Raw genomic sequence first — 22749 nt, 5'->3', positions numbered from 1 at the left:
GCAAGCACGACACACCTGTAAGACCCGTGTTTTTATATCTACGAGTAGTGCCGAGGTAGGTACAGCGTATTGCATAGCGGTAGCATAACGCAATCACTCCACCCCACGTCGTGACGCGCGACATGGGGCGTTGTCGGAGATGTCTCCTGGGTCGCGCTCCGGAGGCGAAAACGGGGGTGGTAGTTTATCGGGGTAGGTAGTGGAGGGCTATTAAGGCAATAGGGCTGCGCGCGGTATTGTACCTGACCTGATTATGTGACTTGACCTTCCTTCTTGAGCCTCACGCAGCATCCACCGAGCGAAACGCCTGCTAGAGCGTAGTAATACCTACCGGTATCTGGTCACAGAGCAAAAGCAAGAGCAAGCGCAAACTCTGTATGATAAACTAGACACTATTGGATATCTTGACGCACCCGGCATGTCGCAACTCGAGATCGGGGTGCGCGGCATCACGCTGGTGCCCCAGTCGACGGGGTACGGGCTGCTGATCGGGCTCGGCGTCGCCTTCTGCGCCGTCATCCTCGCCGCCATCAAGATCCAGAAGGCGTACCTGTCCGAGGACTCGGGCACGTCCGAGATGTTCATGGTCGCGAACCGGTCCGTCGGCATCGGGCTCACGGCCTCGGCGGTGTTCTCCTCGTGGATGTGGATCAACGAGACGGTGTTCGCGGCCGCGATGTGTTATAGGTTTGGGTTGGCGGTGCCTTTGGTGAGTTAGACGTATTTTTTATTTATTTGTTATAATATTTTACAAGGGGAGATAAGAGAATGCAGCGACGGAGGGAATAGGCAGATGGACGTACACCTTGCTAACGAGGACAACGACAGTGGTGGGCAACAGGCCTCTGCTTCCAGATCGCGCTGATGGCGGCGCTTGGGGTCATCGCTAAGATCCGCGTTCCGTACGCCCACACCTCGCTCGAGATCATAAAGATGCGGTACGGGAGGATCGGACATATCGTCTTCATCGTGCTGAACCTGAGCAACAACGTATTCGGATGTGCTTCTATGATCCTCACTGGCTCCCAGCTCATCTACGGGATCTCTGGCATGCACTTCGTTGCCGCGACTATTCTTATCCCTCTTGGCGGTGAGTCTTCACATTATGAAAATTATTGGCTATAAAAATGGCATTGTAGGGGGGAACTTTGAGCAATGAAACTAATTATGACCCCTATCAAACAGTGGTCCTATACACAGCAGTAGGCGGCCTCAAAGCAACCTTCCTCACCGATTATCTCCACACGACAATCGCCCTAATCCTCATCATGTACTTCACGCTCAGCATCCTAACCCACGAAGCCGTCGGCGGTCTCGGCGGCCTGTACGATAAAGTCATGGCCACCGCCGCTGAGAACTACATTCCAGGGAACTACCAGGGATCGCTCTTGACGATGAAGTCCAAGGACGCTATCATCTGGGGCCTGATCCTGAAATTCGGCAACCTAGCCCTCGTCGTCATGGACACCGCGTTCTGGCAGAAGTCCTTCGCCTCGGAGGTCAGCGCCACGGTGCCGGGCTACAACCTCGCGGCCATCGCCATCTTCGGGATTCCCTGGGGCTTAGGCACGGTGATCGGGCTCACGGCGCGCGCGATCCACAACACGCCCATCTTCCCGTCGTACCCGGGCGAATTCACGAGCGCGGAGGTCAACGCGGGGCTCGTAATGCCGTACACGGTCAAAGCGCTGATCGGCGACCGCGGCATCGTCGCCTTCTTCGTGCTGCTGTTCATGGCGCTGACCTCGACCGTGTCGTCCAGCATGATCGCCGTCAGCTCCATCCTCTCGTTCGACGTGTACAAGAACTACGTCAACCCGAAGGCGGACGACAGACGACTATTAAAAGTGAGCCACCTCGCCGTCGTCGCGCACGCCGTGTTTATCACGGGCGTCTCGCTCGCGCTCAACTACGGCGGCGCCGATATGACGTGGATCGGCTACTTCCGCCCCATCCTGTCGTGCAGCGGCATCGTGCCGCTGGGCCTGGCGCTGTGCTGGTCGGGCCAGACGCGGCTCGCCGCCGTCGCGTCGCCGGTCTTGGGTTTCGCGACGGGGCTCGCGGTTTGGCTCGGCACGGCGAAGTCGCTGTACGGGAGCATCAACCTGGCGACGACGGAGGAGGGGCTCCCGGCGCTGTACGGTGCGTGCGGGTCGTTCTTCTCGCCGGCGATATACTCGGTTTTGATCTCGAGGTATCGCCCTTATAAATTCGACTGGAGGGAGTTTCTGCGCATCGAGCTTGCGGATGAGTACCAGATCAACCCGCACGAGTCTGGGGATTCTGAGGAATCGTCGATTAGCGATGAGAAGAAAGATATTGGCGATAGGAAAGTTGACGACGACGAAAAGCATCCTGCACCGCCTGAACCGATCTTCCTGTCCCGAGAACTTCCCACATCCTCGTCAGAGGAAGAAGTCTCCAAAGCAACATCCCCGCAACCCGCGAAACCAACCTCCCACAGACCCAAACCGCAAAAGCAAATGCGAACGCCCATCCCCATCTCCGAGATCCAACACCCCTTCCCCGCCTCCACGCTCCTCGAGCTGCAGCGCTGGTACCGGCTCGCCTGGGCCTTCTTCGTCTTCGTGGTACTAGTGACCTTCGTCGCGTGGCCGATGCCGCTGTACCGCGACTACGTCTTCACTCGACCGTTCTTCAGCGGCTGGACGACGGTAGCTATCGCCTGGCAATTCTTTTCGTTTTTGGCCGTCGCCGTGTACCCCCTGTACGACGGGCGCCGGGAGATCGCTAAGGGGGCCAGGGGCGTGTGGAGGGCTTTGCGGGATCTTCGGTGGGGGAGGGCGGCGTGAGGGTTTGAGAATTTGGGAGGTTTCAAGGTGGGTGAAGGGTGTGTTGGTGGGGGTCATATATACCTAGCTGATGAATGAATTTAGAGCAGATCATAGATTTAGAAGTGTAGATTCCGTGATAAGGTTTCTAATATCCGTTTCATAGACTTGGTTATGGTTGTATATCGTGGCTAGACATTATGTAAAGAAATGATGGAATTGATGATATCCCGAGTATCAGTCAATTAATCGATATCTGTAAGGCATCCCCGTGCAAGACAGCATAAGTCGCAAAATCAAGAGAATGTTAAGAGACATCTAATAATAGTGATTAATTTATTCAAGACATTAACTTAGATATGGAATTATATAGATCGGAGAATTCATAATCCTCATTAATCCATCATAGCTTCATATGCTACTTATCCGTCTACCTCACTCGACGTCCGCTGCGGGACCTGAAGCTCTTCTTCATGCTTCGCTTCATGAGCACCGCCTGCTCCGTCCACGTACCACCGGGTTCGTTCGTGGTGGTATCATACGTAGCATTGGCCGGCAGCACTTCCCACTGCATCGTCGAGTTACCTTGGCGGTACGTGCTCTTCTTCGTTCCCTTCGTTAGGTAATCCGCGCTAATAGGGCCTTTTCCGGTCTGGATATCGTGGCCCTTGATAGCTCTCTCGAAGTATTCGAGAGCGGCAAGGGGTTGGTAGAAAGGTACTTCGTGTCCGCTCTCGTATATACGAGTGAAGCTGAACTTGCCGGCTTGCTTCACCTGGCCGTGCGTGACGTTGTCGCTCGTGACTAAGTCCACGTATCCGGCTTGCGAGAAACCGGGAGCTGCGATCTCTTCCGCCACAGCCTCGCCTCCGAGCCAGTTGCAGTTGTAATCCGCATCGCCGGCATATACGGCCACCGTGATACCTTTAGAGAGTAGGTAGCGGATATCCTCGATCGTACCCATCTCCCTAGCGTCGTCGCCGGTGTTGTCGAACGCCTCACCTACGACGTTGTTGCTGGTGAAATTGATAAACGCGCCGATGGCGGACTGCAACTCCTCCGTGTTCAAGTAATCGTTGTAGAAGCCGTACGGGAACGGGTCCGGGACCAATTCCCTCATGTCGTACTCATCTCGGCCTAGCACATTGTCGTATACGGATTCGACTAGGTTCGCGCAGAAACTGTCCGCATTTCTGCAGACCTGGTTTAATCCGGTGGCTTTGCAGTCGTTCAACCTGTCGAGACAGTTTCCAGGGCCGTATAGGTTATTGTAGAACTGGGACTCTATGGACGCGTTGAAAGGGGCGTAGTCGTAGGTGTTCCCGGGGAAGACGGTGAAGTTGTAGTAAGCCTGGTACTGTATAATAGGGTCATACCACCCATTGCCTATTAGAACGGTCTCTAGTTGAATCTCCTTCGCTCCAGGGATCTTCTTTTCATTCTGCTCTTCAATGTACGCATTGAATACCGGCGCGTAATGCCCTCCATAACTCTCAGTTGCGAAGTGGAATCCGTTTCTGGAATACTTAGGGAAGGCTCCCATGAAGCCCTGTAAAGTTTTCCAGAAGTTGGGCGCGGCATTGGTGGTGCTGTTCGCGGTAAGAGTGACGTTGGGGTAGCTGTATGTGCCGCATGAGCTTTCATCGGCGTAATCTGGGCACGTGGCGTCGGGTAGGGATACAACGCTACCGTCATCGGAAACCCACGCATTGACGGGCTTGGAGTAGGAGAAACCGACTTGTGTGGGCTGGTCGATGAAGAGCATGTTGCTCACGTTAGACCAGGAGTACGGGTTATTGTAAACCTTGCCGAAGTAGTCAACTCCGCATGGTCCAAGTTCCTCAAAGAGGCCGATCATCGAACTCGAACCCGGACCGCCATTGATCCAGACGGTCAGGGGAGCCTCGGACGGATCTTGATTGCGAGCCTCGAAGAACCACCAAAAGATGTGTTGGTCCTCCGCCACGTCGGCGTATCCCGAATAACTCTTCACATCGGGGTTCAGCTCGCAGGTCCCAGCAGGCACCTCCTTATATCTGACAGGAACTCCAGCATAGCCGGTGACTTCTTTCAGAGTTGTTGGCGGGGCAACGAACTGAGCTAAGCCGTGGCTTGCAGCCGCGACGAGAAGAAGTGGTCGCACGAAAGAAGACATCGCGAGGGCAATTGACGAATTTCACGATTCTCACGACGCGTAAGGAAAGAAGAGAAAGCAAAAACCGGGCGATGCGTCGCGCCTCATAAAAGATCTTCTCGACTTCCAGAAGAAAGCTAGATCTACTTTACACTAGAGCCGTAATCTTGGCGCTCGGATGGCTGGCATGGATTAATCTTATGGGGGCCAGGAACAAAATCCTGGCCTCCTGCCAATTGTAGCCATATCAGGTAATGAGCTGTGGTAATAGGCTGACGCCATTGGCGGTCAAAGTTGTCCTATCTGCGATGTCGTGTTCGTCCGGGATCCGCATGGTCCGCATAGTGTAGCGACGACCTAGCTTAAATAGGAATCTCACAACGACTTATCAACGCCGACGCTATCATGCGGGGGTTTCTTAACGAGGGTTCCATTGCTGATTGCTTCTTCTCGTCATACATACGCGGCACACACTTTTCCGAGTTGGAATGAGAAATTCGAGACATTTTTGCGACATTTCTCTTCGTTTATTTGTTTTCTAGTAAGGTGAACTAGTAGATGAGAGGCAAATAGTGAAGAGTTTAGAAGTGAGAGATGGCGATTGACATTGGTTTAGGGAAGAAAAGTTTAGCCATTAATTTACAAAGTTTACTCCGATCTCTGATTAACTAATTCTGTGTTACACAACTTCCGTCGGCATCTCGATTAGCGCATATTCTTTGAATCTCAGGTTAAATAACCAAATCCGCCTTAAATGCATGAAATGACAAGGTTAGACCTCGCTATCGCCTTCCACTTCTTCCCTGTTTTCATTTCTACTTATCTCGCAAACCAGCTTTACTCTAACTAGCAATCTCTACCTAGTTCATCATTCACGATGGAAACGATTGCTAAGAGAGGAGAAGTCTGAATTAAGCGAACGTGGTATCCGGCGCCGAATCCTACAAGTTGCTATCAACCTAACTCAAAACACAAACATAAACATATAATAACTACCTAGATACATATTACGGTAATCTATAAACTGAACCATCTTTAGAAATCAAGATAAAAATCAACTTTGTTAAGAAACTGCTAGTCCCCTGAAGCCCAAATCTCTTTTCGCTCGGCAACCGACCGCGTTGTCAGGTGTCCAGGAGCAGCGTTGTCCATCTTGAACAATTCCACACAGGAGACATGGCTTCATTTTAGGTGATCTCACGAGTCTCATTGTCCTGGGGCTTACGACAATAGACCAACGATACCGACTAAGGTCCCGCCCAGAAGCAGCACGCCGGATCTATGTGCGCCGCCGCCAGATGAACCAGAACGCGTGCTTGTCGTGCTCGTACGCGCGCTCGTAGTCTGCAAAGCTCCGGTTAGCACCGCGTCTTAACTAACCAGAATATCATACTCTCTCTCTCTCTCTCTCTCATAATAAAGAGAAGAATAAAAAGATGAAGAGGGGAGAGGGGATCAGGAGTTCAAACTCACCGTAGAACTAGCATCCTTAGTAACAGTAACCGTAGAAGCGGCCCCCGTCGCAGCGGTATCGCCACTACTCGAATCAGCGGTCCGCGTGACCGTCACAACCCGCCCGCTCGACCCCGTCCCCGGGTCCGCGCTCGAAGCGATGGTAAGCACGGTGACCGAACCACCCGACTGCGTGACCGTGATCGTCGTCGCGCCGCCGTTCGACGAATCTGTATCCGTATCTGATGTATCCGAGGCGTCCAGCGCGCTCGCGCTCGCGTCCGTCGCCGTCGCGTCCGCCGCCGCCGCAGCGGATATCGTGCCCGTGGACGTGAACGTCGTGGTCTGCGTCCGCGTTATGACCGTCGTGTACGTGGACGCGCCCCTGACGACCGTCGTCGTCGCTACCGTAGGGGAAGAAGTGCTAGGGCTTGTGTTGGAGAGCGTCTTCGTGCTTGTCCTGGTGCGCGTGCTGGTGAGCGTGAGCGTGCTTGTGTTTGTGTCGGTGTTGGTGCTGGTGCTGGTTCGAGTCCGCGTTATCGTGACGGTGGACCCGCCCGTCGAGGTACTCGTCGTGGTGCGCGTTTTGGTTAGGGTGCTTTTGACTGTGTCGGTGAGGGTAGACGTTAATTTGCTTGTTAAGGTTGTTGTGAGTGTGGTCTTCGACCTTGATCCAGACAAGGTACTCGTTCGCGTCGCTGTGATGGTGGACGTGAAGGTGGTTGTGCTTGTAAGTGTTGTCTTCGTTGGCGTCAGCGTAGTTGTGTCCGTAGATGTGAAGGTGGATGTTGCTGTAGATCCTGGGCTAGTAATCGTTTTCGTAACAGTTGACGTATATGTCTTCGTCGCAGACGCTGTCGAGGTGCTCGTTGCCGTAGTTGTAAAAGTTGACGTGAGTGTACTGCCCGCACTGGTGTATGTACTTGTCACGGTTGAGGTAAAGCGACTGTCTGACTCAGTCGTAGTATCAGTCGATGTTTTGGTGAAAGTGGAAGTGAGCGTGCTTCCAACGCTCGTATATGTACTAGTGCGAGTTGTTTTGAGCGTTTCCGTTGATGTACTCTTCAAAGTACTTGTGGATGTTCTCGTAAGGGTCGACGTAAATGTGCTACCTGAGCTGGTATACGTCTTCGTGGAGGTAGATGTATAAGTCTTTGTTGACGTATCCTTCAAGGTACTTGTCTTCGCAGTCGTAAAAGTTGACGTCAATGTGCTAGCTACACTCGTATACGTACTCGTCTTAGTAGACGTTACTGTGCTCGTGGCAGATCCTGTCGCCGAACCGCCTAGAGTTTTAGTGAAAGTAGACGTGATCGTTGTGGCCGGACTTGTGTATGTACTAGTCTCAGTTGACGTCGAAGTATCCGTATCTGTTGTCTTCGAGGTTGTAGTTCTAGTAGTTGTGAATGTAGACGTGAACGTGCTTCCCGAGCTCGTGTAAGTCGATGTACGAGTCTGTGTTCTTGTGGTTTCTACCAGGGTACTGGATTGCGTAGATGATGTAGTAGGTGTAGTTGAAGAAGTAGTGGAAGATGATGGACTGGATGTGGTGGATGTGGTGGATGATGTAGATGTAGATGAACTGGACGTAGATGGTGTTTTCGTACTAGTACGAGTACGTGTAATCGTCTCCGTCAAGGTCCCTGTAGTTGTAAAAGTCGTCGTATCAGTGACGACCGAACGGCTCTTACTCGTGCTTGTTGATGTCGACGTCAATGTAGAAGTACGCGTAGATGTAGAGGTGGAAGTAGAAGTAGACGTTGACGTAGTAGTCCTAGTACGAGTAATGGTACGGGTAACAGTACTCCTACTGGTATCCGTGGTCAAGGTCCCAGGTACGAATGTGGTTGTTATAGTAACAGTAAAAGTTGAAGTAACAGGAGTAGCGGAGGCTGAGGAACTTGATACAGCGTCCGCAGCCGCTTCACCGTCAGATGCGGTGCTTGTCAATTCAGTGCTTGTCAATTCAGTACTTGTCGATTCAGTACTTGTCGATTCAGTGCTTGTTGAGGCAGTGCTCGTCAACGAGATGCCTGTCGAGGTGTCCGTGAAAGTAGATGTGAAAGTCGAAACGGGGCTACTCTCAGTCTCCGTCTCCGTCTCCGTGCTGGTGCGTGTCGAGAGAGATGTTATTAAGGTATAATCAGTTATTGTACTTGTGAATGTCGACAAATAGGTGCTTCTAGCCCCGGTAATAGTGCTTATGAACGTTGATGTGTACGTAGAAGGCGCCAGGCTGACTGTGCTAAAAACAAAACTCGATGTGAAACTCGACGCAAAACTCGATAGAATACTAGATATAAAACTTGATGAATACAATGAGCTATATGTAGTCGTGTAAGTAGTGAAAGCCGAGCTGAATATAGTTGTCGTGGGGATTGGAGAGCTGATAGGAGTAGTTGTGGGTGGGAGCGGAGAGCTTATAATGGTAGTCGTTGGAATTGGAGAACTTATAACTGTAGTTGTGAGTATTATTGTAGGCGAACTAGGAACTGGAGTTGTGACGACATTAGCTATCGATGTTTCCGGGGCTGAGGAGCGGCTCATGTCAGTGTTAGTCAGTAAAACCCAAAGAGTACGGAGTCGTACCAACAGTAGTGATTACTGACCCGAAAGTGTTCTCAGCTTCCTCGCCTTCGCCGTCTCCCCCTTCACCTTCAGTTGCAGGGGCAGACGTTGCTCCTGGCACGCCGCTTACGGTTTCAGGTGGAGCAGCAATTGTCTTTGAGATTATGTTAATATTGGCTCTTGGAAAAAAAAAAAAAATAGAGGTGTGGATGTATAGGTAGGATTAGAATAGCGAGTTGTGAGAGTATAAGGAGATACGATTACTGAAAGATAGGTATGTATTACTTACAGGTGTTGCCAACACAACGGAGGTGTATCCGGTATACTTAAATTAAACGTTAGCCAGAAACAAGCTAAGCTGAAAATTTAAAAGTCTTGATTTGAAGGGGATAAGAAATGCATGAACTGCACATTGGAGTATAAGGAAATTATGTGGAAGCCAAGGGAGTAAGGCCTACTGCTGCTGTCTCCGTCGGGTATGCCCATGTATTTACTGCAGATGAGATGTCTCCATAATCCTGATATATAATTGGTGTCAGCAAAGACTGGTTCTTAGCAAGTTGGCCCGTATAGCAAGAGGGCTATCTTAGGCGCATAGTATACCTTTAGACAAGTAGAGAAGATATGTTGGGATATTTGGATGAAGGTTCACTTACAATACAATTGCCGTAGCTAAAAGCATTAGATCCATGATTCAGGAAACTAGCTATTCCTGAATCCAAGGAATGCAAGTCGCTGAAGCCACGTCTTCCATGGATGCCATGGCCAGAATTGCCTTGACCCATGCGATTCTTGATACCATCAAACATGACTCGAGTCGAGCTCCGTATTTGGTTCATAGCACCCTGCACGGCGCGACACCCACATAGCCTCGCTATCGTATCTTTCCTTGCCACCAGTTGGGTGACAAGTGTACCGATGGACTTCTGAAAGGGTTGGATGGCCGATTTCAGAGTCTGAATGTCTCCAGACTGGAATGATTCGGCTCCGGAAATAGCATCAGAAGTCGTCTTGATAGTAGATGTTAACGATTGTAATGTCGAGTCGAGGTTTTCGATGGTACCGCCGGCTTTTATGCTCCGTATGGCAAGATTCACGGTATGGACTTGCTCGTCGGCCGAGTTTATAGCGTTGACGATGGTGTCGATTCGATATGAACCATGAACATTACTTTGTCCTTTCACATCTGTGGACACAGACCCCCCTTCATTTCTAAAGCCATTGTGATTGAAGTTTCTGGCCTCAGAAGAAGCGCGTCCACGAGAAAGAGCATGGCCTTTGGCTCTCCTTAATTCAATCTCGTTGGACCTACCGGGGAGGCTTGCAAAGACGCCCGCCAGGTGAACGACGGTAGGAATTAGATAGATACAGCGGAAGTACCTCATATTGTCTGGCTTCCTACGTGGGAGTCGGGAAGGGAACTGTGGAAAGAAACGACTGAGTTCCTGCTGGTCCTGTCATAGGGCCTTCATGTATTCGAGCATGGACATGTATCGAGCTTTGGGGATTACGCAAAAAGGCATATGAGAACACACTCCGCGGTCGTCTTGAGCTTCTTAAGACACCTTCATGGGACAAGGGGTGGCACATCTTGCTGCTGTTCAATATGAAGAATGCCATTATTGACTTAGTTGACGAGTTGCTTGAAACACGGCCACGAGTGTAAAGGGAGTCTTGAATGGGTTGCATGAAGAGAACCAGCATCACCATTCGAGATCTTGGCAACGAAATAGGGTCTGTAATGAAGGCCTCAAAGGAGGGGACGGAAAGATAAGTGCGCAAATAAAAGCATTCAGAGTATTAAGACCCTTGCTATTCATTGATCAATCCTGGTAATGCATATGTCAACTATGCGCCAGTGGCTTCTACTGCCAGTTTGTGGTAGGGCTTAGCTAATAGCGAAACTAGGTTTCGTAGGACTCACATTTATACTGCCATTTAAGGATAATTAGAAGGAGAGTAGGTAGGGTGAGTCAAAGCGCTAAACCGATGGTTGGACGTTGGAAATCTTGAGGGCTATCAGAATAGAGAACTTCCTTTTGCCTTCTTACGAATAGATATATTGCGACTGGTGTTTCAGGCTAAGCTTGTTCCTGTTACGTAGCTGAATAGGGGGTTGACGACGATGCGATACGGCCAATGACTGTGAGGCATGAGATTTTAAGTAGCCTTTAAACTTCCAACGTCTCTCGCCGCACAGACTAGTCGCTCTACAGCAGCATTTTTCTATGCCTCAAGTGAGTTCTTCAACTGAGATCGAAACAATTCGTCCGGGCAGCCATGTGCGCGTTCAAGTTAAGAACTACCTCCGGATGTGGCAAATCAGTATCGAATACCGGACACATAATTGGGTAATTTGTACACGAATAAATTTCCCTCGGACAAGCGATCTCGAATATTGAATGTGGATATCTCCAAATTCATTGCAGCAGTTCTCGCAATTGCCCCTGGAAATCCGTGTATATGTTTACAGAATGTATTTCTTAACATCGTTGGGCACCGAGGGATCTCTTCATTGATGTTATGACGGCCGCTGCAAAACGCCGCCAAGTTTCTCGTAATGAATTTCAAATATTGCTTTGACTAAGGCTTTTTTTCTTTTTCGGCGGGCGCTGTCAACCCACAGCTTCATGCAGCAAGCCGCTATGGGATGTGCCTAATACGCCTTGATAGGTGGCGTTTTATGGGCCGGTATAGCTAGTCGGATTAGGTGGCATACGTCGATTGATCCACGTTCTGATTGTCCATCTCCACCCTTCTTAGGCTGAGCCCCCTACGCAGGAACGGGTAGGCAGTCAAGTGACTATAAGCAACATGCTCCTCAGTCAAGAAGTAGTAGACACGGAATCGACAATATTCAACTTGAATTCCTTCTTCAGCCATGCTCAAAATCTATTAATCACGTTGTAAGATGTCCGAAAAACATGCTAGCGGGAGCGAGAGTGAAGGGGAAGAGGGTGAGCCATGTCCAGTTTGTCGTGACTTCGATCCCGATTTGGCACCTCGCGTGACCAAAGTCAACCAGACAATTTTCTCGCCCGATCCCTTCGGGTTAACCTTAGGGGTGAAGTCGTCGGATCCGGATTGCCCTATCTTCTCTCAGTTGAATGAGGCCGAGGTCGAAGAAACCCAGGCAGAGGAAGGGTCCAGTGGAGAACCTCCCCTCTACGAGATAGATAAATCGGTATCGGAAGTCTGGGCGCAAGCACGAGAAGGTTGTAAATCATGCCAGATTCTCTTCATGGCACTCTTCTTTTCATGGAAGACTAGCGATGCGATTGAGCCCGACCAGCGCTCCGAGAAGGCATTTCAAGAAGCCGTGCAATCACTCTATCTCCATGTGATGCTTTCGCCTGGGAGAAAGGTGCGTGTCGATGTCACAACGCGAGACGGAGGGCGCATATCTGTCTCGCGTACCGACGTGATCTCATATGAACTTTTCGCCTTAGCAAGTAGGTGCCCTTGATCAATTATGTCGTCTACCCTCATTTTAGTTGATTAACTATTTCGCTTTCGTCCGTCACTCTATAGATAAGCCAAGCCCTTGGAATATCATCGGTCGCCTTAAAAGCTCACCAGTAAGCGTTTTGAACGATCAATATCGTGATTTCGTGGAAAAGTGGATCAGCGAATGCGCGGATGAACATCTCTATTGCGGCCCACTCACCCCGGCGACGATGCCGAAGAGGCTCTTGAATGTAGATCCTAGGAACGGGGATATCATTTTCCTGGAGGAAGATATCGCGGGACGGGCTCCGTATATTACATTGAGTCATTTCTGGAAGATTTCCCAGCCACTGAGGATGACCCATGATAGGCTAAACCGGCTAGGGGTTACTATTCACCTCGATGAGCTTTCACCTACGTTGCGTGATGCTGTCCGGATAGCGAGGTGGCTAGATATCCAGTATCTGTGGATAGATTCGCTTTGTATCATCCAAGATGACGCAAAGGACTGGGAAGAGCAGTCAGTTCAAATGGGCAATATCTACAGGCAATCCTATTTCACCATAGCCGCACACGTTGCCACTAATAACGCATCTCCAACTCATGGGTGTTTTCTCGAGCGCAAGCACTTTCGTGAAATTTCCCATCAAGATGACTCCGGTACGACCTGTTCTACTGTGGTGCGAGGAGACTTCGCTCACGAGGATGATCCAATAACTCCGGACGCCCTGACAGGAAGAGGGTGGTGTTATCAAGAACGGCTCTTAGCATCCAGAATCATCCACTTCCGCCCCAAAGAGATTACTTTCGAGTGCTTCGCCGGCACCAAATGCGAATGTGACGAATTGCTCCCTCATGGCAGTGATCCTATGGGGAGTCGTCCCTACAAATCGTTCAAAGAAGGGTTTGCAGAATATGCGACGATAGTGGAACCTTACGAAGGCTCTGCCGCGGATATTCTCAACGGTTTAAACGCCCAGAAAGCCTGGTTGGCATGGCGCGATATGGTAGCGAATTACGCCACAACCGACTTCACTTTCAAAGCAGACCGACTGCCAGCGCTCGCTGGTGTGGCAGGTCGAATGCCAAAACAGGCTTTCGGTAGCTACGTGGCTGGCCTTTGGACGGGTGAGCTCGTAAGCGAGCTTTTATGGCGCCGCTCTTTCAACGTTAAACGTTTCCGCGACAAACCCTATATCGCGCCTAGCTTTGCGTGGGCGTCCGGATCCGGACCAATCACATGGTGGAATCCGTGTCAGCGACCTGGGGAATCCGGTCTTTTAGTCCTCGCAAAAGTCCTCGACGTAAGTTGTGAGCTTGCGACGTCGGAGCCTTTCGGCCAAGTTCGAGACGGGTCAATCCGGTTATCTGGGAGAGTTGCCCCGGTTAGGCTACGGATTCCCTTTCTGCAGCGAATCTCCTGGATTCTTAAACTGAGCCCGCGGATGCGGAGAATCGAATGGCTAACCAAGGCGTCTGGTATAACCCATTGGTTCTGTGTCAAGTTGCGTCAGTTCGCATGGAAATTAAACAACTACCGAGTTTTACACCCCGCGCGAGACCTTGTCCGATACCTGGTAGAGAATATCGATGGCGACGAAAATGATACAGTAGCCAGAATAGCGCAGCTCGTAAGAAAAGATAGACCCTTTGGCGATTTAAACGGATGGGTTGGCAACGCCACTTCAGATACCGAGGAAGACTCGCCGAGAATGGTGTTGGAAAACCTCGTCGCAATTGAGCTTGCCGCTTGGTCCAAAAACTTCTCGGAGATAGAGAACGGGAACACTGGACGCATTGAGGTCGGAGCTTTGTTACTAGCGCCCTCGAAAGGAAGAAAAGGTGCGTACGATCGCGTAGCCCAAATCGAATTTCGGAAGGACATTAAGGGAGATGAGCGAGTACGGGCCGAAGATGGCTACGAAGCGAACTTGAGGAGATTGAACGATTGTTTTGCTGGCTGCGAAGAGAGTGAGGTTGTGATAGTATGAAAATGGTGATTGTGGATCTCGTCGGGGGTAAATCTTTCAAGGTTGGTTTTGGTAGAAAACCCAATAACTTTAAGGGATGTATGTATCTGGTGTGTATACATGTGTCTAGACTATACGATTGCTGGCGTAATAGTAGTTAGTGCGTATCACGGTTTATGGATGGTATATGATAACAAGGACAAGGTAGCCAGCCAGTAGATAAAACATCGACTTTGGCAAAAATAAGCTTGACAGTATCGCGTTCCTCGGTTTCTTCGCCTATAATTATATCATGAAAACACGAGTTCGGTCCGAAGGCTGAAAATTTCTTCGTATTAATTAGGTAGTGGCTACCTAAGCACACTATGTTATTAATTCAGATGAAAGCATTTCAAGTGCAACACAGCCATGCGCACTATGCTAATCGAGTTCTTCAAATATTAACTCGGTGATAATAACCAAGGACAGTGCCATTCCATCGAGTGACTGATGATTATCATGGAGCCCGTGGAAGGATAACAAGATTAATATTCGAATCTATCCTCGATAACCCAAGGGATGTCTGTACTCAATGATGAATAGAACGGCTGGGACGGCTGGGACGGCCCCACTAGAGCATTCGCTTCTTGCGCGCGAAGGCACAGCAACCCACGCAGAAAAATACCAGACATCCTACAATGACGAAAAAGGCGTTTGTATTGTCGACGTCTTTGAAAGGGACCCCGACGTTCATGCCAAATAGACCAGTGACCACGTTGAAGGGGACAATCAGACTGGCTAGGAACGTTATTTTCGCGAGAACCTTATTCGTCTCTGTTCCTTGCGTGATGCTATCGACCGTCAGTTGAGCAAGGTAGTTGCTGTGAGCTCGTGACAGGATTTTCTCGAAGTGGGTGAGATTGGTCATCATGGTTACGACGTGGTCCTGGATGTCACCAAGGTATAAGCCGATATCCATGCGGGGTGTGACTTTGTAGTCCTCGTTGCAGCGTTTAGTGAAGCCCTTCAAGATATCGGCCTTGCCTCCGAGCCCACGCATAAGTGCTAACGTGTTCTTGCGGACGCCACCAATCTTGCGCAGAAACATTCGGTTGTCCTCGGGCCGAGCGATAAATACAGAATCATCGATGGCTTCCGTGAGTGTCTCGACTTTTGAAAGTGCGGGAGCAAAGGAATCGACAATGTTATCGCTGCAAATCGTTAGTGTTTGTGGCTATTAACATTTCCTCGCCAGCTATATCCAGTACTTACATGAAGGCGTAGCAAATCCAGTCGCTACTTAAGGAAACGTACTCCTTGAGGCTAGAAATTCTCTTACGAACCTGAGAGGCATGATGATTAGGGACGAAGCTGAAACTCAAGGTACCCTCGCGGAAGACGATGACATAAACATTGAATGGTTCATAATCGGGGCCGTCCTCGTCGTCTTGAACGACGTTGAAAGACCGGAAGGATGCAAAATAATACGACGAGAAGATTTCAATCTTCTCGCGGGCCTCCTGAGTAGTGATGTCTTCGATAGTCAAGGGGTGAACTCCAAAGGCCTTGCATAAAGCCCGAACCTCTTCTTCAGTTGGCCTATTGACGTTCAACCACCAAACACCATCCGGCTCGTCATGAGGAAAGGTGAAAAGGCCACGCAAGTCTTCACCAGGGAGAACAAGGTCCCCAAACTCGGCAGCGTGGATGGTGGACTCCCAGGCTGAAGAAAAGAAGCTAAATCGGTTCGGGTCCAGGTGCGGCTCCTTCTCTACTGGCTTTGGAAATTGGGCTTCGCCTGCTTCTTCGGACTTCTCCTGGTCAGCATCCAGGGATCCAGAGGGGAGGTTGACGAAGTCGCCATCAACAGTAACCATACGTGCAGGTTCGGGAGCCGAGTCTTGTGTTAAGCTAGGGAATGTTCGAAGAGCTCCTTGCGCACCAACGCTGTCTCGTCGAGCAGCATTTTCGGATGCGACGAAGTTCTCGAGATAGTCAAAGTCGATATGTAACTGGTCGTGGCGGTGTTCATCCTGCATAGGGAAGCACACGTCGTCTTCCGCAGTTTTGTTAGTCGCTAAACTGGCGCCATCGTCAGGAACATACGTCGCAGGCTTGCTTCGTCCAGATCGCTGGCTCGTTTGGCTTCTGCGGCTAACGGAAGAATAGGTGCGATGGAGAGCATCCTCATCGTCCTGTCTCTGTGCTCGGCCATCTGTCACCGACAGGGCGCGTTCTCGACGGCGAGCTTCAGCGAATGCTTTGACAGAATTCGGCGGGGATACAGCCCGTTGTTGTTCAATGGTCGAGTCGAAGGTGGGTCTACGACTGTGAGTAGCCATTGGTGATATATTCCCATCCTCTTCATCGACAACTGCTTCTTCGAAGTCTCTTCCCCTGGCGTTAGAAGGGGAGTAAGGTCCAGGCGGTTGAAGATGCTGGCGGGTTCCATAAAGGGTGTCAACGGTACCACGGCGGGCACGTTCGGTTCCCGTTCTCTGAATGGATGAGATTTGGTGACGATGATCGTCGAGCTCCGGGACCGGGGTGTTGTAACCCGAGCCAGAGGTGACTTCTTCGTGGTCAGACATCTCGTACGAAATACCGGTTCCGTCCATGAAACGTTAAATTTATCTGACGGATGACGACACAAGGGAATCTATACAGCTGAATAGAATTGGAAAGTTGAATAATATACTCCAATTAAGGAAAGCCTTCCGCGTGGTAATTAAGGGAAGGCGTGCATACTGGGTGGTGTACTCAGACTACCAGCATCAGAGATCTGCAGTAGGCGTGGCAGCACGCCGACTGCAAGGGAACTTGGTGTGATGTCCAGGCCAATGCTGGAGATGAACACCAAGGTCGGGTTCCGGTGAAAATAAGCCTACACAGACGGATTGGCGAGGGGAGAAGACTTTGTTGTCAAAATGGCATGCGCGACGGTCAAGTTAAGGTGGCTTCTTGTTGGCGCCGCTGTAGACCCAGCAGAAGGGGCCAAGAAGCGGTCGAGAGAATGAAAACTGGTGGGATTTGAGGCCCGCCAATTTGGTGGTTTCTGAGAAGCGGCGGTATTTACCGCAATGGACACCTCGACGGGATGAGGGAAATAACGCAGCTGGTTAAGCTGACCAAAGATACTGGTTGGATGATCTGGTGGTGTTGAACTAGTTGTTGGCCTAACGGGATCGAGTCAGGACGACGATGGGTGTGCGGATTAATATCTGTGGTAGTGCGCAGATTTGGAGTCTGTAGTCGTCTCTAGTCGCGATTAACGTCTGGATCGACAAAGATTGTGATGATGTATGAGAACGGATTCAGCTCCTGATTAAAGAGGGGTTTTCCGAATTGGATAGAATCGAACGGATCAGTAGTATGTATTTGCTGAGAAATAAGTAGATTGCATGCGCAATTATCTACCAACCAGCAAGAAGTCGATGTTTTTGTGAGAAATTGAAAGATGAAAAAAGTGTTACGATGAAGTTGAAAGAATCGACGAGGATGGAAAGTTAGGTTTAAAGCGAGCTAACCAGATTTTCCAGATTTTTTAGGTTCGTCTGAGCTTTGGCCCTATGAAAAGAAGGAAAAAAATTAATTAGCCTATTGACTGGGTCCGGTTAGCCAGTCAAACAGAGGGGAATTGACGTTTACTGCGTTGAGAGGCGAAAATTCCTGCAGGAAATCTCGACCTTCTAAGACCCACCCAACATGGTACGTATCTTGCATCCAATTGTAATCTACGGATCTTATGCCCCTAGTACCTGTAAGATAGCATTCACATGTATTCTGTATATATATATGATATATGTATATGTATTATATATACCTTACTTTTGAACAGTCGCATCCAACAGTCCAATGTTGGATGCAATAGGATCTCAGCTGCTTATCTGGAACCCCCTTTCTGATGACGGAACACAAGTACCTGCCTAGGTAAGTACTGAAATCAGCAGTTTAACAAACACGAATCAAGCTGCAAATAAGGAACTTGAATCATTGGCGTTAACAAACCGTCTATGGGCATCTGGAACCGACTCCATAATCCAATACACTGGTAAATCTATTTTCTTTCATAACTCTTCTTCATTCAACAGATCTAATAGGACAATCATGGCAAACTTGGTTTTGTACACATACTTGGACTTGTGGTTGACAACTTATTACAAGTACATGTAATATTGATTATCGTGCGAGCTTGGATAGGCCAGCGCCGTTGAGGCCTCAATTCATATCGAGGTACATTAGTACATGCTCTAATCAACATTGGAGATGCATGTGCTTATTCCATGTGGCTGTTTATGGAACTGTTATGGAAAGTGGGAAGGGCGGGGCGGGGGTCACCTCGGTTGCTGATACGTACTACTTCTGCACTAAAAATTACCTAAGATCGTTACTATTTCCTGATTGGGTACCGTCGACAAGGTACCACGTCGCATGAACAGCCGCAACTGGGTACTTCTTGCCAGGTAAACCTCTTGGACCTTAGACTTACATATGTGGAAACTATCATGTACACGATAGCTTCGAATTGACTACAACTCCATCACCGACCGAGAGACAACCTTCATCACCATACGGAAGTTTATAGATATATCTTGGGTTCTACGCGACTATGGCAGACCAACTCTTGGAGAAAGTTAGAGACGCAGTAGATGGTCAAATTGTTCGTTACCGTTTCCCTACTTCGTAACGAGACGAATTTAACAAACTACGTTATTAACCAATTATTCATTACGTACAGGATTTCGAAGGCCAGAAGCTAGCCGAGATCTTAGCTACAGCTGTTCTCGTAATCGTCGGGGTATGAGAGGACCACTTCATGTCGCTATCTGTTCTTCGAGCATTGAATGGTTTGCTAACTCCCGGTATCATCGAATAGGGCATTTCCTTCCTCGTCGGCTTCTTCCTACAAGACATCACTCTCGCGCTTAAAATTGGCCTCGCCGGCACAGCCCTTACCTTCCTCATTGTCGTTCCTCCATGGCCCTTCTTCAACAGACATCCGGTTAAGTGGCTCCCCGTCGGAGGCGAATCGGCGATCACGAGTGCGCAGCAGAACATAGTCATCGACGAGAAGATGTTTACGAAATAAAAGGCAGGATTTATTCATACCTGAGAGGCATAGCTATGGACTTCTGAGACGTGGATAGAGGCTCCCACTAAACTAAGGGTGGGATGTGATGCGAATGATACTCAATTCTGCGATGCTACCACCATAAATGTGGCCAAAGTATGTGATGTGAATTGTCCTTGTCTCATTCCGGGCAAATGCATCCAGCACTAGGATGGCATGATGATCGAGGTCGAATTTGCCTTCGCGATGTTGCCTATGTAAATATTCCCCTCCTAACGACCGTATTTCTGGAACTCCCAGTCTCGGTTGTCTAGCGGACATACTTGGCGTGCCTTGAGCCATCGCGAGATGCAGTGGAAGTGGAACGCATGCTTTAAGTAAGCTAGTTAATTTACCTGAGTATCTCATGTGGACGGTTGTCGATATGACTTACGTTGCAGATGCCCCAAGCAACAGTGCATTCCTCGCTAGCAGCGGAAGCTTGATTCGCCTGGCATTCGATGCATAGGTCCATGATGTGGTTGCGGCAGATAGCACAGTTGTCGACGACGATATCCCATGCCCATAGAGCAACGGCATTCCACTAGTCCCCAAATATTAGTATTGGTGCACTACCTCCAGAAAGTAGTATAGCTAATCCCCGGGTCTTCCTTACCTTCTTGACCTCAAAACGTTTCTTCTCTTCGTTCTTACTGTCGGCGTCGCCGCCTTTGCGCCCCTTCTTGGCAACCGTAGAGGCGCTGGGCGCATCGGTCATGTCAATGTCGGCCATGTTGTATTGATTAATTCGGGAGAGTAAGCGGTGGTTTTATGGTCGGAATATTCGTTATCGGGATAGCTTTGGTCGATAGTAGAATGGGGCCGGTGATTTGACGTAGTTTGGTTGGCTGCGGAGAAAAGGTCGGATCTGTTGGTAGAGCTTGGAAATGGAGGTGTTGGTGATGCAATGAATAAATCAAAGAAGTCTTGTACAGTGTAGAACAGAAGCTTTTTCCACGTCAATACCCCTCAGTGCTGTTTGTGATCAATATGTGATGTGCCTGCCTGGCCTGCCTAGGTACATGCCTACTTTTACGATGGAGCTGGAGCCTTCAAGGTTGCGGACTGCGGGCGGCGGGACAGTGTTACATAAGCATTAACTGTCAGAGTGGGGAAATCAGCCGTTTGACAGCTGCTGCAAGGTGCCCCGCCGGGTCTTTTTTTAGGTTTACTGGTTTAACGAATTACATAACGAAGTACCTAGCTGCTAGCCAAGTACTTCAAAGCACGGTTTCTCTCTTTGCAATTTTCCCCAATCTTTCCCAAATTACAAAGTCACTACCAAGTCACTCACCATCGCTTGGTTTCGTCTTGGTTTCTACCAGTAATAATCCAACGTTCGCCTGGTATGCTGGGTCCCATTCCTACATCGGGTATAACGTGCGAAACGTACTGACTTGCACAGCCACATTTCACCACATTTCACCAGGTCATCTTAAGGAATTCCTGGGACAGAGCCGGGGAGGCAAATCAACTAATCAAGTTGGTCTTTGGTTGTTGAAAAATAGCAGTCACTGCCTTTTTTCCCAATCATCCTTGTTTTCCCCCAAGCTTAACTGCTGTTCCTGCTACTCAAAACAACACCTCAAAATACAGTATGTTCTCATCGCTAAACCTATCCCCGCACTACGTCGTCGCTTTGACATTTACATACCGATCTTTAACAGCCTCGTCAGGCTCTAATTTCATTTCATCATCAAATTCATCCTCTTCGGACTACATGCCGTTCAATCATGCAGCGTACTACGCAATCGAGTCAGACACCTAACCGTCGTCGCCAAGGCGGCCGGCATCGCACCACCCCTAAGACCACTACTTACGCTTCTGAGAACGACGTTCCCTCTCGCCGGTCGGAACCTCTTGCGGGAAGCCCAGGTACACCTAATCAAGAAACTCGCAAGTCGCAGCGCGCCAGTTCCACCGGCCAAAAGTCGCGCAACAGTAACAAGAAGCCTAAGAAGCCTAAGGCTAAGGATGCTGCCGAAACAATCGGCACCTCTAAGTCGGATCGCAATAGTCCGCTTCCTCAATCTAAGAACAACGATGTCCCTATTTTCGCAGGCTCAACTTTCCATGCTTCCCCTGCCCCCTCGGATTTGCCGATCCCAAGCTTCTTCAGTGCCGCAGCGGTCGACACTCCCCAGACAATGAAGACGAAGACCACCATGTCTAGCCCCGAGCAAGGTCTCTCTTGCTCGACCACGGACACAGAGGGAACGAGAAGCCCAAGCCCGGTATCCATTCCGCGGGCTGAAGACTCCCCTTTGGAGTTACTCTTCCGTGCCGACAGAGCTGAGAAGGCTAGAGTTCGTAGAGCGAGCTCTACCCATGCGGATGCCCACAGCCTCAGTCCTTTCTCTCCACCTCTAGAGTCTCACAGCTACTCTGTTAAGGAATACAGCCATTTCCCGACAGCAACCATTCCCGGTCCCATGCGACGTCCGGCAGCTAATCTCAAGCGCCCTGGGAGCATGGGGATCTCTGCGGATGAGCTAGATGGTGATCCGCATCAACCAATTGGAGCCGCTTTCTCCACACCCTTCCATGAACGCATGCAAGCGGTTCGTTCTAATAACGGCCCCACACTTGGTGCACTTGCAAACCAAGACACCAACTCGTCAGACACTTTAAAACGATACTTATTCACCGGCCGCCTTGCTCGTGATGACGAGGCGGCCAAACAGCTATCAGACTCCGCGCGCCAGATTCCGGAGCAATTCTCCCCGCAGCTTGACAAGCGCCCGCAACATCCCAATTTGCCACGTCGTATGCCTCGTGGGATGTTTCCAGCCTCAGTTCTTACGGGAAACGCGCGAACTGGCCAGCCGGCAATCCCGCCTGTGCAGGCGAATCTAACGCATTATCAGCCAGACCAAATCTCGTCAATGGAGGATAGCCTTCGCCGAGTGCTCAAGTTAGATTCGCCTAGCCGGTCGGTGTCTTCACGTTAACTACATCCACAACCACTTTCACATTCCTCTGAACCAACTTTACGTATGGTGCTATTGGCGTCTAGAGACAGATAATGGGTTACCTTGACAACGAAACTACCATTTCCCTTTGTTATGGGTATCACGGGTACCATACGACCACGGCGCACTACATCTTCATTTCGTCTCTTGTTTTCTCTTATTTTTTCAGAGGGACGGCGTCTGCTGTACTGTGATACTTAGGAATAGTCACGGCTAGGCATTTCGACATTTACGCATGATACAAGAGACACCAGGGCAACGCATTCTTGCTTTTTCTTTTTCGCTTTTTTCTTTTTTTTTCTTTTCTTCTATTCACATGACAATG

General features: G+C 49.7%; 8 protein-coding genes across 8 annotated transcripts; 4 read left to right on the top strand and 4 right to left on the bottom strand.

The window, feature by feature from the left end:
• The first annotated feature begins 271 nt into the window (after positions 1-271).
• Positions 272-3070, top strand: F4807DRAFT_257379 (Sodium:solute symporter family-domain-containing protein). The gene is made up of 3 exons (XM_047994455.1): positions 272-709; positions 829-1090; positions 1186-3070. The coding sequence occupies exons 1-3, from the start codon at positions 419-421 to the stop codon at positions 2811-2813; spliced, it is 2181 nt and encodes a 726-aa protein (XP_047857807.1). The 5' UTR covers positions 272-418; the 3' UTR covers positions 2814-3070.
• A 1-nt stretch (position 3071) lies between these two features.
• F4807DRAFT_257380 (carboxypeptidase S1) lies at positions 3072-5618 on the bottom strand. Its single transcript, XM_047994456.1, has one exon. The coding sequence runs from the start codon at positions 4945-4947 to the stop codon at positions 3223-3225; it is 1725 nt and encodes a 574-aa protein (XP_047857806.1). The 5' UTR covers positions 4948-5618; the 3' UTR covers positions 3072-3222.
• A 529-nt stretch (positions 5619-6147) lies between these two features.
• Positions 6148-10331, bottom strand: F4807DRAFT_456625 (uncharacterized protein; the record flags this gene model as incomplete). Its single annotated transcript, XM_048000905.1, has 6 exons — positions 6148-6270; positions 6400-8485; positions 8988-9100; positions 9236-9271; positions 9405-9464; positions 9603-10331. The coding sequence occupies 6 exons, from the start codon at positions 10329-10331 to the stop codon at positions 6148-6150; spliced, it is 3147 nt and encodes a 1048-aa protein (XP_047857805.1).
• Positions 10332-11647: 1316 nt separating this feature from the next.
• On the top strand, positions 11648-14651 carry F4807DRAFT_257455 (heterokaryon incompatibility protein-domain-containing protein). The gene is made up of 3 exons (XM_047994457.1): positions 11648-12398; positions 12478-14235; positions 14300-14651. The coding sequence occupies exons 1-3, from the start codon at positions 11858-11860 to the stop codon at positions 14326-14328; spliced, it is 2328 nt and encodes a 775-aa protein (XP_047857804.1). The 5' UTR covers positions 11648-11857; the 3' UTR covers positions 14329-14651.
• A 322-nt stretch (positions 14652-14973) lies between these two features.
• F4807DRAFT_456623 (cora-like Mg2+ transporter) lies at positions 14974-16933 on the bottom strand (the record flags this gene model as incomplete). The annotated part of the gene is made up of 2 exons (XM_048000904.1): positions 14974-15553; positions 15615-16933. 2 exons carry the CDS (start codon positions 16931-16933, stop codon positions 14974-14976), a joined length of 1899 nt encoding a protein of 632 aa, XP_047857803.1.
• A 2018-nt stretch (positions 16934-18951) lies between these two features.
• F4807DRAFT_456622 (SPC12-domain-containing protein) lies at positions 18952-19431 on the top strand (the record flags this gene model as incomplete). The annotated part of the gene is made up of 3 exons (XM_048000903.1): positions 18952-19002; positions 19081-19140; positions 19219-19431. The coding sequence occupies 3 exons, from the start codon at positions 18952-18954 to the stop codon at positions 19429-19431; spliced, it is 324 nt and encodes a 107-aa protein (XP_047857802.1).
• Positions 19432-19545: 114 nt separating this feature from the next.
• On the bottom strand, positions 19546-20298 carry F4807DRAFT_257342 (RING/U-box). The gene is made up of 3 exons (XM_047994454.1): positions 20069-20298; positions 19847-19996; positions 19546-19784 (listed from the first exon to the last, which is right to left on the bottom strand). Exons 1-3 carry the CDS (start codon positions 20183-20185, stop codon positions 19686-19688), a joined length of 366 nt encoding a protein of 121 aa, XP_047857801.1. The 5' UTR covers positions 20186-20298; the 3' UTR covers positions 19546-19685.
• A 428-nt stretch (positions 20299-20726) lies between these two features.
• Positions 20727-22694, top strand: F4807DRAFT_257338 (uncharacterized protein). Its single transcript, XM_047994453.1, has 3 exons — positions 20727-20798; positions 20858-21047; positions 21120-22694. The coding sequence occupies exon 3, from the start codon at positions 21186-21188 to the stop codon at positions 22401-22403; it is 1218 nt and encodes a 405-aa protein (XP_047857800.1). The 5' UTR covers positions 20727-20798; positions 20858-21047; positions 21120-21185; the 3' UTR covers positions 22404-22694.
• The last annotated feature ends 55 nt before the right edge of the window (positions 22695-22749 follow it).

This window comes from Annulohypoxylon truncatum, assembly GCF_022578515.1.
Source record: "Annulohypoxylon truncatum strain CBS 140777 unplaced genomic scaffold F4807scaffold_4, whole genome shotgun sequence".
Classification (NCBI taxonomy): domain Eukaryota; kingdom Fungi; phylum Ascomycota; class Sordariomycetes; order Xylariales; family Hypoxylaceae; genus Annulohypoxylon; species Annulohypoxylon truncatum.
The sequence above is the reverse complement of the archived record's forward strand: the minus strand, read 5'-3'. Positions and strand labels throughout refer to the sequence as shown.

Bases quoted from the DNA above. Each gene is read 5' to 3' on its own strand.
- F4807DRAFT_257455 (XM_047994457.1), top strand. From the start codon at position 11,858: ATGTCCGAAAAACATGCTAGCGGGAGCGAGAGTGAAGGGGAAGAGGGT. The intron at 12,399-12,477 runs GTAGGTGCCCTT...GTCACTCTATAG, and splicing joins TGAACTTTTCGCCTTAGCAA to ATAAGCCAAGCCCTTGGAAT. The intron at 14,236-14,299 runs GTGCGTACGATC...TGAGCGAGTACG, and splicing joins GCCCTCGAAAGGAAGAAAAG to GGCCGAAGATGGCTACGAAG.
- F4807DRAFT_257338 (XM_047994453.1), top strand. From the start codon at position 21,186: ATGCAGCGTACTACGCAATCGAGTCAGACACCTAACCGTCGTCGCCAA.
- F4807DRAFT_257342 (XM_047994454.1), bottom strand. From the start codon at position 20,185: ATGGCCGACATTGACATGACCGATGCGCCCAGCGCCTCTACGGTTGCC. The intron at 19,997-20,068 runs GTAAGGAAGACC...TTTGGGGACTAG, and splicing joins AACGTTTTGAGGTCAAGAAG to TGGAATGCCGTTGCTCTATG. The intron at 19,785-19,846 runs GTAAGTCATATC...GCTTACTTAAAG, and splicing joins TTGCTTGGGGCATCTGCAAC to CATGCGTTCCACTTCCACTG.
- F4807DRAFT_257379 (XM_047994455.1), top strand. From the start codon at position 419: ATGTCGCAACTCGAGATCGGGGTGCGCGGCATCACGCTGGTGCCCCAG. The intron at 710-828 runs GTGAGTTAGACG...GGACAACGACAG, and splicing joins TTGGGTTGGCGGTGCCTTTG to TGGTGGGCAACAGGCCTCTG. The intron at 1,091-1,185 runs GTGAGTCTTCAC...CCTATCAAACAG, and splicing joins TATTCTTATCCCTCTTGGCG to TGGTCCTATACACAGCAGTA.
- F4807DRAFT_257380 (XM_047994456.1), bottom strand. From the start codon at position 4,947: ATGTCTTCTTTCGTGCGACCACTTCTTCTCGTCGCGGCTGCAAGCCAC.